The sequence below is a fragment of the Artemia franciscana genome, chromosome 14 (assembly GCF_032884065.1).
Source record: "Artemia franciscana chromosome 14, ASM3288406v1, whole genome shotgun sequence".
Taxonomy (NCBI): Eukaryota; Metazoa; Arthropoda; class Branchiopoda; order Anostraca; family Artemiidae; genus Artemia; species Artemia franciscana.
Genome location: NC_088876.1, coordinates 2,644,048 through 2,657,625, shown reverse-complemented (window position 1 = coordinate 2,657,625; position 13,578 = coordinate 2,644,048). Strand labels below are relative to the sequence as shown.

At 35.4% G+C, this 13,578-nt stretch overlaps 1 protein-coding gene across 1 annotated transcript in view; it reads left to right on the top strand.

The window, feature by feature from the left end:
• Positions 1–12,138, top strand: part of LOC136035179 (TRAF3-interacting protein 1-like) — a 60,059-nt gene extending 47,921 nt beyond the window's left edge. Inside the window, exons 10-11 of the mRNA XM_065716751.1 lie at positions 3,883–4,035; positions 5,882–12,138. Of these exons, the coding sequence (XP_065572823.1) occupies positions 3,883–4,035; positions 5,882–5,885 (157 nt within the window). The 3' untranslated portion in view covers positions 5,886–12,138. The remainder of the gene's footprint in view (positions 1–3,882; positions 4,036–5,881) is intronic.
• The last annotated feature ends 1,440 nt before the right edge of the window (positions 12,139–13,578 follow it).

Sequence of the window (13,578 nt, the reverse complement as noted above, 5' to 3'; positions counted from 1 at the left end):
GAGATTCTGAAGAATAAGAAGAACAGGATCTGAATAGAACTGAAGAAAAGGGATTTCTGGACTAATGGAGAAGATTCTGAAAAAGAAGAAGGATTCGAATAGTATAAGTGGATAACATGTCAGTGTGGTGTCAGGTGACTTAGTAGAAAGATAAATGGAAAATTTATAGTAAAATTTAATGGTTCGGATATTTTTTTAATTAATTACTCAGCAATAAAAATGTAAATAACTATAATAAGTAAATAAATATAAATCGTTGAATAAATATTATTGCTGCAATATTTTTGGAATAATTCCTTGAAAGTGAAGCTGAAAATTTTCTTGAATTGGAAATTAATCAGTCTTTTTCAGTTTTCAAAAATTATTTTAAGTGAAAATCTAATTAGTACTGAGGCCAATCAGTTTACGAAATATCTTGGTAGGTTAGGTCAACTAGGTAGACTTGTTGAGTATCAGGTAGTAGGCCTCCTGGCACAGAATCATGCTTTTTAAACCCTCTCCTACATTCTATAGTACCAACAAGCACAAGTATGCAGCAGTTTAGGGCAGGCTAAAAAGAAATGCAAAATCTCCAAATGTTAGATGGCTCTAGCAAATCTATATCATTCTACATATATTTGTGTTGCGAAAGCAACACTTTTTTTTGTTCCTAGCACCCTGATTTCAGCTTATTCCTGGAAAGTGATAAGATTCTAACCTCTGCGGTTTTTACGGAAAGTGTGGACCTTAGGCCGGATTGATGAATATGACTTTGCATTTTGGAAAGCTTCGTAGAACTCTTGCCTGGGGCCAAAATTCTATTGTTTCTACCAATTTCTGTTCGTGATTTCAGCTGAGATTATCATTCGATATTTTGCACTTGGGATTGCAGTAGAGAAATGGTATCAGATGTGCCTCTTAAACTTTGAAAGTCCTCTCATTGCTAAAGAAATTAGAGTTTATCTTTTGCTCCTTTCTAAGTGATGACGTTAGAAATTGGCCTACGGCAAAAAAGTCAACTTTTGAACTAAGACAGATAGATATTTTTTCGACGGCAGTCAATAGCTCTTGATGAGCTGAATAAAATATATATCATCCATTTTTTGGTAGAAAAATTCCTTCATGAGATATATCAGTTTGAAAGTTTAAAGTGGTTGACAGTTTCAGTAGTAAGGTACACATTGAAACCAAAAATAGGCCGATACCAATTGTGAGATATACATGTGAGTTTTAAGAAACAGGCGACTGTTAGCTTATAATTATCTTCGGTAATGAGGGGTTCGCAATTTTTGCTAGTTAGTGTACCTATTATTTCTTTCTGGTGTATTTGATGGTAAGACTAATTTGGTTCCAGTGGTAAGACTTGTAGGGGACTTGTAAGTAATAATCAGCCGTTAGGCTACAATCATCTTCAGCGATGAGGGGTTCGCAACTTTTGCTAGTTGCAATGAGGGGTTTGCAACTTCTGCGAGTTGGTGTACCTAGTATTTATTTTAAGATCCTTTCAGATTAACATGTTCAGCGTTTAATAGAAGCGAGTAAACAAAACCAAAGTGTTGCTCTCGCAAAACTTTGCTCGGCGAAGCCGAACAAAGGTTGCTGCAACACCTCACGCTGCTCATGCAACGTAGATCTAGTATGCATTTGTGTTAGCTTATACATGTTTTTGTTTGCCGATGATTGTATATGTGCGTTTTGCATTTTTATTATTGTACATTGTTGTTTGACAAGCATATCTTAGTTCGTCTCAAAGGAGAGGTCAGAGGAAGAGCAGATGTCAGCTCGCTGTAAAAAGATATTAGAAAAATGCATCAAAAGAAGATTAAAAATACACGCATCCAAATCCAGACAAAAGTAGAACATGTGATAGTGCATTGTCTGCAGTTCGAACATAAGTAATAATGAGGATTACTGTATTCCTCGGTAGTATAGTCGTCAGTATCCCTGCCTATCACGCGGGACACCGGGGTTCAATTCCCCACAGGGGAAGATTTTTTGCGCTGAGATCCCTTTGTTCGGCATTGGTAGATTTTGCTGGGAAAGGAGAAATTTTTGTTGTTAGTGCGTATGATATTACTGATGCATTTGGTTCATTGATTTATTCACAGGCAATTTTGGAGCTGATTAGGCGTGGGGTTGCAATTGATTTTGTCGGTCCGCTGTTTTATATGTCGCCACCTAAAGGTAAGCCTGAAAATTTAGGGGTCAATCGTCCTGGTTGATATCCCTGGGTATATAGGTATTAAACAATTGCGTCACCGATGGTGTATAATAATGCTACACTGCCAGCTCAGAATACCATACCGATGTGTTGTAAAAGCGATTAATGTGTCAGTATTATATTATGCAGATGACTTGCTAAACTTGAGTTGGTCAGTGTCTAGTCTAGAGGAGAGTTTTAATGTGACTTCGAGTGATTTTAGAAAGATTTGTTTGAATCTTAACGCTTGGAAATCTCAAGTTCTTCTGTTTAATTGCCCGTCTGAGCTAGCTTCAACTTCAGTTAATCTTGGTGGACCATCCGTTGCCCCGTCTCAAGAGCTTATTTACCTAGGTCTACCTATTGGAGATTCAATATCTTCAACAATAAAGTTATTGGTGGCTAGAACTGAAAAGAAAATCCGGGCTGCTCATGCTTCTTTAATGCTGTCCTAATGCTGTTTTGTCCTAATATGACAAAATAGCTCCTCGCGAAGATGTATGATGCTGTTGTTCTTCCCCATGTTTTGTACTTAGCTCCGTTCACAGTTATTCTGAATGAAAGTGATAAGGGGCACATAAGAAAACTATTTTTTTCGTTATGCGAAGTATCTTCTGAGTGTTCCGATATGGTCCCGTAATACTGTACTGAAACAATATTACGGAGTACTCGTTCAGCTGGATAATTTATATGTAACATTGTCGTCAAAAGAGGTTTGTCACCCTTGGAGTGGTTTACTTTTTTGAAAAGTCTCCTTTATTCGAGTTTTTGTTTTGTATATATTTGTTCCTATTTTTGAATGAGTCTTTTTTTCTTGTTTCTTCTTTTTGATAGTCCATCGCCATGTATTCACTCATTCATATACAAGCCTGTCGCGTAGCCGTACTTTTAAGCTAATATTGTGAATTATTGATATATTCTAATATAGTAATTAGCATAATTATGTAAGATGTAAAACAGTGAATAATGAAATATCAATGGAATTATAACAGCATCCTATCCCATATTTTTAATAATTAGAATAACAAGTTTTTTATTCAATTTGTTTTTTTAAATATAGTATTATTTTCTTGTTTTTTTTGCTCATCATTATGATATGTGTTCCAAATTAAATATTTGCAGTGTTTCCCAGGTTGGTTAGTAGGGAAGCTGGACCTCAAAGCCTTTTCCTCCATGCTGACTGTAATGTCGACTGCTTCAGCTTAAAGGTTCTTTCACACAACCACATATTACCTGTCACAATCATGCAGCATAAGACTTTATGATAGGTTATGTGGTCGTAGGAAGCAAATTTTGTCCGCAACTTGGGCACAGAAAAGTAGATTTGGTTCAATATTGAATTTCATGTCACCTCTTACGCTATGGAAAAATCAATATAATAGGGTTTAAAAAATAATAAAAAAAAACTAAAAATTAATGAAATAAGGTTTCTAGATGGACAGTTAATAAATTGTGAAAGTAAATAAAATTCTCTTATCTAGCCTTCATCCTTGATCAGAACCCCAAATCTCTATCTCCATTTCAAACTTTTATTTTTGAAAAGTTTGTGATGGTTATGGTAATATTTATGGATTATTAAGTTAGACTAGGTCTAATGTGAAATGACTTGCTGAAATGGGAAAGTTACACTGAATGTAACAAATTTTGACTACTTTCATAGAAAATTGCCTGGACTAATAAAGCCGCATCAATTTTTCTTCTAGGTCTTATGCTTTGACTATTGCACCCCTAAAAGAAGAATTAACGGAAATAGAAAATGATATTGAAAAATTTGATCAAAGAATTGAAGAAGTTCGTCTAAGAATGTTGGATAAGTATCAAACATCTACAGAGTTGTTCGAAAAGTTATATTCAAGGTGATATTAAGCTCTGTGTGATCATTCTCGATGTCTATTCATACCAGTTTACTGTACCAGGGGGTGGGAGGAGGGTTGTGAGTGTTCAAGTCACAATGTCGATCTTCGAAGAAAATATACTCGGAAGGGCCAACTTTTATCTAATTTGTGTTCCCTTTTATAGATTTATATCTACAATTGTAAACGGGAGGCGTATCCACAGTCAAAAGAATATTTGCTTTGTTTCTAGAATAATGACTTAAAATGTTCGTCTTTTATGATTTACTCTAGCTCTGAGGCCTTTTTTGGAAGCTTTTAGCTTCTTTTAAGTCTTATTTTATTTATCTTGATCATTTTCTTAATATATATTATTGTTGGTTTCATTTAGCTTTTTCCCTCTGAGTAATTTTCTTTGTTATTAATTTACCTGGCAGATTTCGCCGTTGATAATGGTGGTGTCTGCCAATTTTCAAAGTGACAGTTAGTTTTAGTTTTCATATACCTTATTCTTCTGTCTTCGACAACCTCTTATCTGTTTTTATCCGTTCTGCATGATTATCCAGTGTAGAATAAAAGAAGAGACAAGTAAGTGCTATCTATGCAAGATTATAACAACATGGGGGACCTTGCTAAGCAAGATGGGGGGCTTTATTTTTCGTCATATTTTAGGAGTTCCGGGCTCTTTTGAAATACCTGGAAAATATTTTTGTATTAGACTGCTTATTATTGTTTAAATGATTGTGAATTTTATTGTCAAAATAATTCCTTATAGAATTTTTATTATTTTACTTCTAAAATTCTCAGTAAAATCAAACATTTTTTGGCTTTACAGTATAACACAGTATCAAATGGCCTTACAGCATCAACTGACGCAACTTTCAGGATGCGACAGTGGTACCTACTTTAAATAAAAGACGCCAACTGGAAACTCTTAATTCTAGGGGAATTACCTGGGAATAATTACCCGTCCGAGGGAGCCGAGTATGCTCAAACGGAATCCATATTTAAAGTTTTCCAGATTTTCTTTTCTGTTGAGCTTAAATTAATTCAATTTAAAATAAAACCTAACGTTTAAGGGGTAGACATCTGAATCCTTCTTAATCTTGATATTAAACTGTTTTTGAACCATAATCAATTTCGAAACTTTTTTCACTAAATAATTTTTTTAAACTTTTTTTAATACTTGGTTTAATAAGAATCGTCTATTTTAATCATAAGCTATTATCTACTTTAAATCTGAACTTAAGACAGGACGGGCTCTCAAGGAATCTTTCTATACCTCCCATGTCAAACATTTGGAGTTTGCCTGACGTTCCTGAATTAGTGATTTCGGCGGTTTTTATTTTAGCAGATAGAATAACATCTGGGGAATATTTTGATCCGGTTTCGAATAAAACCGGTTTCGGGTTTGCATTCTAGATTGCTGCACTTGACACTGTTGTTGTGGGGTATCGAAAATAGAGCAAAAATACCCTATTCAACAATCAGAAACTTATTTCTATAATATATACTTGCTGGCTGCAGTCCCTTTAAATACTTTACATATTTGTGTTCCGAAGTCAAAAAATTCCCCCCAAAAGAATAGATGTAGCTGCTATCGGAGCACGTGAGAATGCATAAATTAGACCATAAAACTAATCAATCTGATTGTTCTTAAGTCATTCAATGAAATATTAGTTAGTTGTAACCGGTTTAAACAGAGTTAGGCGAATATGTAGCGTGCATACACCAAACTGCCGGTTAATAAATGTATAAAAAAAATTATATTGCATAAATCATTACAAGAAGAATTGCTAAGGATAACCTGCGCCTAATCGTAATTTCGAGTGAGAAACCCCTTAATTTCAACCTTCTCATGTTTGTTTAGTTGAAGCGACGAAGAAAACCGATACCTTTGTCTTTGACCGAGTTGCCGCCTCAGAAAAAGAATTGACTCGGGAGTAAAAATGCTTGGACTTCCGCTAGGCATTACTGAAATCATATCTAGATCAGTGGCAATTAGGCTGTTTTATTGATTGTATCATTATTACTTATTATGAAATTTACCTAACGCTATACCCATTTCACCACCTCATAATGTAATTCACTTGTTTATTAATTAGTGTTTAGCTTAATTGGTTAATTGATTTATGTATATCCATGTTAGTTTAGTTTTTGCTCTATTTTGTTCAATAGTCAATGAGAGCTATATATCTTTGTGTGATGTGGATTATGAGAAATTATTATTATTATTAAATTATTGTTTCTATATTCTTATGACTCTTGTAAGAACACTTTTCAAAAGCGCAGAATAATAATAAAAGAAAATAAACTTTTCGAAATGTTCTTAAACTCATTTCTTATAACCAAAACTAGTAGCTACCAACCATGGATATATTCACAACACAACTGATATACGCTCAAAATCAATAATATATGTTCATATTAAATTTCGTCCTTTGCTTATTTTTATGGTATTATTGGTTTGGCAAAAGTTTCACTTCTTCCTTAAATTTTTTATTATTTTCTTAGCGTTCGCATAATTCATTCATTCTTTTGTATCATTCATTCATTCGTATCATTATGCTCGGTTGCGTTAGTGTCAGTATTATTTTCAATGTTTATACCCTTCTCTCATTGTGTCGTCATTCTTTCGTTTGTATGATTCTGTTTGGTAGCCTTTGTGTCATTTTCCCATTTATACTATTCATTCATTCTTTCGTATCATTCATTTGTTCGCATTACAAAGTTTAGCAGTATTTTTACTATTTTTGATCTTTCGTTTGTGTCATTCATTCATTCTATTGTAGTATTTATTCATTCATTATGTCCGGTTTTGTTTGGATCATTCTTTCGTTCGCATTGTTCATTCCTTCTTTCGCATTATTAGTTTTTTGGTATGATTATCTTTTATAGCGTTTGTATAATTATTTCTTTCTTGCATTGTTTTGTTCGTATCATTCATTCATTCTTTCTGGGCGTTTATTTGTCAACAACAGTATGCTCGGTAGTGTTCGTATCATTCTTTCGTTCTTTTAGTCTTTTGTTCGTATTATTCATTTATTCTTTCACATCACTCATTCTTCTGTATAATTCATTAGTTAATATTACATGTTTTGTTGTGCTCATACCATTATTTCGTACTTTCATTCTTCCGATTTGTATCATTTCCTCATTCATTCTTTCGAATCATTCATTAGGCCATATCATTATGTTCATTGCCTTGCGTATCACATTTTATTATGTCATTCTTTCGTTCGAATTCATTATTTCGTATCATTCATTTGTTCATATCATTATGTTTGGTAGCATCGCTTCATTCTTTGTTCGTGTCATTCATTCTTTCTTCCACAGGATTCATTCCTTCCCATCATTACGTTCGGTAGCATTCGTTCGATATTTCATTATTTTGCTTCAATTCTTTCTTTTGCATTATTCTTTCATTAGTTTCTTTATATTTGGTAACATTCGTGTCATATTTTGTTGTTTCATTCTCTCGTATGAACTCATTGCTTCATATCCAGAGCTACTAATTTCTCTTAAAGAGCGTGTCATATTTTTTTCCGAAAATATACATTTTGTGTCATCTCAGGTTCTATAATGTTTCATAAAATGTGTCTCATTGTTTTGTTACAAATAGTAAATTTAATATTAAAATCAATTTAATAAAATCATATTTAATAGTCAAATATTTATTATATCTATCTTGACCCCGACGTCTATCGTTCTGATAGTAATTTGTCATTTTACCCACCCAATGCTGTACAATAGGTGGGTCTGAAAGCTTCTTCTGTACGACCTCCATAAATTCTGTATCTTCTCCTGTGAAACGATTTTTGAATTCATTCTGTGGATCATCCAGTAATTTTTGTTCCTCTGTCGATAGTTCCATCATCTATGAGTCTATGAAAAAAAAAATGTGTTGTAGAGTTACAAACAACCAGGGCTGCCAAATTTTTTTTAAGGAGTGTGTCATATTTTTTCCGAAAATGTGCTTTTTGTGTCATCTCAGATTCCATAATGTGTCACAAAAGTGTCATATTTTTTTGCTACAAGTGGTATCATATTTAATTGTCAAATCTTTATTTAGAGTTTTGAATATATAATATTTTTTAAATCAGTTCAAAAAGGAGTAAACTCAACCTTATCCTATTATCTTGGGATCGTGACGTTTTTATGACGTCATGAAAGAAATAGGAACATCAGATTAAATTAATGTTACACTCTATGAATCTGTGTCTGGGTGGCCGACGAGGCAATTTTACATTTATAAAAGTTCTAAGGACAATCAATTCCGACCGTACATTAAAAATAGACTTCTCGTATGACGTCATGCATTTACGTAATCGAGTTTATCGGCTAAGCTTTAGTTGACACCTTCAAAAATGGAAAAATACAAGGCCACAGTAGATGCGTTTGAGCTTTTTAGTTTGCGAGCAAATGACTTGTCCGAGACCTGGATTCGGTCGAGAGGAAATTCGTAAAAAATGATGTATAACGCCTGAACGCGCTTCTTTTCGTTCTAACATGCTTTGTGCCTACTTTTTTTTGTACAGCACGTTACTTTGACTCCGTAATCGGAACTTAGTTCCCAGACAAAACAGTTCCAACTGTCTTGTTGGGGTTTATTGTGCCATCATTGAAACTTAGCTTGAACCAACAATACTACTAGGTAGTCTTCCTGTCTTAATCGTTACAGTTGTACTTCTAATGGACCTAGAGGCAGAGGAAAAATCTAAGCCAAAATCAATCGCATATTTGTACTAAAATCACAGATGGACGTCATGTATAAGTACTGAACAACTTGGTAACCTCTCACACACAGACCCCTCTCCCCAGAACTTCAAGTATATTCGACCCTCATTATATTTAGGGCTCGTTGGTCTCTTCTTCTTTCTCCTTGTACCAGGCCATAAAATTCTTCCGCATATCGGAAGGAATTTCCCAGTCGTGCACGGTTCCTGAGGTACGAGAGACCAGCTGCTTTGCATGCATCAGGGAGTCTATCGTGTCGAGAAGTAGACTGTTCCTGAGTTTCGTTTTTATATTTGATAGAACTGAAAATTGACGTTCTGCAGCTGCACTGGAATGAGGGAGAGCACACAGATGCTCTTCGACAGCTCTTCGAACTGTGGCTTGCCTTGGGCATCTTTCGTACTCAATAACGTCTTCCGAAAGATCAAAGGAGACATTTCAATTCCCATGGTTCTGATAAAGTTGTCCCTGTGCTCACTCACCAAGATCCATTGAGTCTCTATTACATTCCTTGACCTTTCCACTTCACCTTCATGTTTCCCAAGTAAGCTGCTGAACCGACCAGTCAGTCCCAATAGAGTGTCAACTCTTCCGCTGAAAGCAGTCACTGAGTCTAAACAAGCCAGAGCTTTTAAAGTGGGATCGGGATGATCATTTCTTTTCCTCATTTGTGTGATTACTTTTACAAGGAAGTTCAGACAATTCAACCTAAATTGTTTGAGATCATTCAAGGGTATTACATCCTTTTATTTCAGCAAGTGTATTTCGGTATTGGGACCACAAGAAATCTCGGAGATTTCCTTGAAACAGCCTGAGATCATGGGTATGACAAAAGCGTCGTCATTCTCTAAGATGTCAGTTTTGACAAAAGACTTCATAATAGACTTCATGGTTGCCCTTGAGCTGGAAGAGAGCTTGTGAATACGAGTTTCACTACTCTGGAACTCCAAATTCAAGCAATTGACCTTGTTGAGCTTAAATGCAAGGAAATTAAAGTATGCTTTAGCCAAGGGCTCCTTCATGCAAGACAAGATTTTGGCAGCTTTATCTCGTGAACTCTTGTCCCCAGATGCATCTTTAAGACCGTAACTGGTGAAAAACATCACAAGGGCATTTCATTGCTCAAGAACACGAGAAATCTCTTGTTCCATCGAAAGCCACCGAGTATTTACTATTTGAAGCATCTGGTGTACCTTCAGTTCTGCCAATGGTTGAATATCCTTCAGCTCAACAATACGTTTGGGGCTGTTAGCAAAATAGTTGATCAAATTTCTCAGCATAGGCTCAAAGCCTTCTGGCAGTTGCTTGCTTGCATGACTAGCAACTAGGGCAAGAGAATGACTGGTACATCCAAGAACGAACAGCTCAGGTAGTGTATCATCAACCATCCCCCCGGACTTGGTTTTCCATATTTTAAAATTTTATAAATTTTTTTAGAAAACAAAACAAGTTCTGTAGAGTTATACTAACAGCTGTAATCATGTACGCCTGCCAGCTTTGTCTTAGGAATGGTACCGAAGGACACCGTTTGCACAGAGTTAGTTTTTGAAAAACGCATTTATATATAATCCTAAACACTTATTTAAGGACTTCTCAAACATAGCAGTAAGCAGGGTTCCTAGTCCTGGTCGGGCTCCCGTGTTAACAGAAGCCTTGTCAAAGCCAATATCGATCATCCGATTCAGTGGTAAGCCAAGCTTTTTTAAATAGATTATGATTAAAGTTTTCTGTCCAATATGAACCTCAAGAATTCCTAAGAATTCTTCTTTGACTGCTTGAGTATCGGGGTGTTTGTACTTCACAATAATCACTAAAGATTTGACAGTTCCTCTATCTGTTGTTTCATCAACGACCAAAGAGTAAAGGTTTTGCTCAAGTCGCGAGAAAGTCTCCTCCGTTCATATGGGACAAGAACATTCTTCACGATCCCTGTGATCTTCGTCCGTTTCATCTGGACACTCTTAAGTACTGCAGACTCCTGTGTTCTTGCTTTCAAAATAGGGATAAGTGTATCGGCTTCAATGAAAGGTATGTCTTCTGAGGCAAACTATGCTGATAAGTGGATTTCTGCATTGGTTACATCAATGTCTTTCTGCCTATCAGACATCAGCACACTGGGTGTAGATGCAGCTCCTGCTTCTTTGCACCTATCAATGTGACTCTTCGATTTCGTATGCCTCAAAATATTCTTCTGACCTTTTTCGAATTAAGTTCAGATATTCAGCATTTTGATTTTGATTTTCTGCCTCTGGCCATTTTCTTCGCGTCGTTTAAATTTTAAATATGGTAGTGGCATCTGCATCCTGTATTCCGCACTGTCTGTGTACTACTGCCACCGTTGGTGGCGCTATTCCTTTTCGTTAATTTGTTGCTTTTCTTAAGGTAGAAAATTGAAATTTTACTTTTCTTTTATTACCACTTCAAAAACAAGACTAGATGACCAAAATGTGTCATTTCTATTGAAAAACGTGTCATTTTCTTCAATTGTGTCATCTTTTCGACTGAATATGTCATTGTGTCATGCAATATCAAATTGTGTCATTTTGACACAAAATGTGTCAATTTGGCAGCCCTGTTAGTATCATTCATTCGTTCGTTTCATCATGCTCCGGAAGCGTTCGTAGCAAGTTTCGTTGTTTCATTTTTCCGTTTGAATTCGTTATTTTGCTTTATTCATTTGTTCGTATCATTATGCTGGTTAGTGTTAACATAATTTTTTTGTCCATTCATTCTCTTGTGCATAAAACTCATTCATAATTTTACATCGCTCACTCTTTCGTATCATTATGTTTGATAGTGTCCGCATCATATTTTGATGTTTTTTCTTTCGTTCGAATTATTTTTTTCGTTTGTACCCTTATTTTCGTCAACTTTCATATTACTATTCGTTTCTTCATTCTGTCTTTCGCATCGCCTACTCATTTGTTCGTATCACTACTTTCGATACTAGACATATCATGCTTTTCCCTTTCTTGTTTTGAGTGCCCAAGTTACTGTCACAAAACTAGACCAATTATATTACAACTTAACTAGGAGAGAATAGTGCTTTAACATATTAAATTGATTCTGTGTTTGGCAAAACGGGACTCTGGGTTTGTCTCTGCAAAAAAAGTTTTAGCTACTGAAATGTCAATATGACGTCCTATGCGCCCCAGCATTGGCTGTGGAAGGATCTTTTTTTTTACTAGTAAACACTAAAATAAAAAAGAAATGAAGTCTGTAGTCATGAACCAGAGAACCATGACTGGTGGAATTTTTATTTTTTTACTGTGGTTTTGTTTGAAATGACTATTTCCTGTGAATTTTTTATTCTAGTCTTGTTACTTTGTGTGAATAAAAAGCTGAACCGGTTCTCTTACAACTTCACAAGTAGAATGCGTTGTTTTCTTACTTTGTGTCTTATTTTTGTTAATGAAGTTTCTCGATTCAGGTCTAGGGACTCCGTATATAATTAACAGCTACATGAGCATGTATAGCATTTAAATAATTGTTGTTGCAGAGGAACTCAATGTTGTGGCTCCGGAGATAAAGGCCTGTAGCTTTGGCCTGTAGCTTTTAGGCATGTAGCTTGTATTTCTTTTCCTGTAGCTAAACGAAAAGAAAGAAAAGTGGCCGTTTGACTGCGGTGCCAAATAGCCACAAGAGTAAGTATAGCATTTAAATAGTTGTTGTTGCGGAAGAACTCACAGGTTGTGGCTCCGGCGATAAAGGCCCGTAGCTTCCACGCAAAAGGAAAAGAAAGAAAAGTGGCCGTTTGGCTGCGGTGCCAAATAGCTACGAGAGCAAGTGTAGTATTTAAATAATTGTTGTTACGGAGGAAATCACAGGTTGTGGCTCGGGTGTAAAGGCCTGTAGCTTCCACGTAAAAGGAAAGGAAAGAAAAGTGGCCGTTTGACTGCGGAGCCAACATCCATTTGGCTGTTGAGAAAGGGCGTACCTATCTCTTTTCTTTTCCCGTTATGCTCGTCCCTTCCTTAGCAGTGTCAAGATGTTTGCCCGCGTCCGCTGATTATCTGAAGGACTACCCTTTGCCGACAGTTGTACTAATTCCATGGGCTATAAAAAGGTGAAAGTGGGTATTACACTGCGCACTACTCCTGAAGCTCGAGTGAACTTGTGAGTTAGGCTATGGAACTCCCTGGAATAAAATAAAATTTCCACAATCTAATTCTTATCCCACTTTTCTATGGGGAGTCGGTCCGAGTAGGTGTAAGCAAACTAAATTTGAAGTTATTCCTGAGGTGTTATTGCTCAAACTTTCCTAAAGGATGTTGAAAAGTAAATAATTTCTTAGACCAGACTGGCTTATCATGACAAAACACAAAATCGCAAAGAAAAGAAGAACGAGGATAATTTTTTTCAGTGGCTGTTTATCGTCCTCGTTCTTCTTTTCTTTGCGATTTTGTATTTTTTCATGCTGAAAAGTATATCTAGTAATAGTGAAGAGTTAGGAAAACTGATTGATTTAATACAGTGCTTAGATGATTGATTTAGCTTACTGATTGATTTAGACAGTTTTACATATAAATAATAAATATATGATCTTAATCTAAATATGCATAATATATGTTATGCATTTCAGATTTTGTCAAGGTAGTATTTTGTGTCTGTAATTAGCCGTTCAATATGTTCTCTACAATTACCTGTGGCGATAACTTAGAAATTAACCCTAAAATTCTTGAACCAACAGTTAACATAGTAAGTATTTTTGGTACTTCAATTGAAGTTGGAAGTTTTAACGTTTTAGTAGTTAGAGATTAAGAATTTTTCCTTCAGTTCAGGCTCAGGTTCTTTTTAATAAGACTAAAATGTTGCTCAAGATTAAAATGG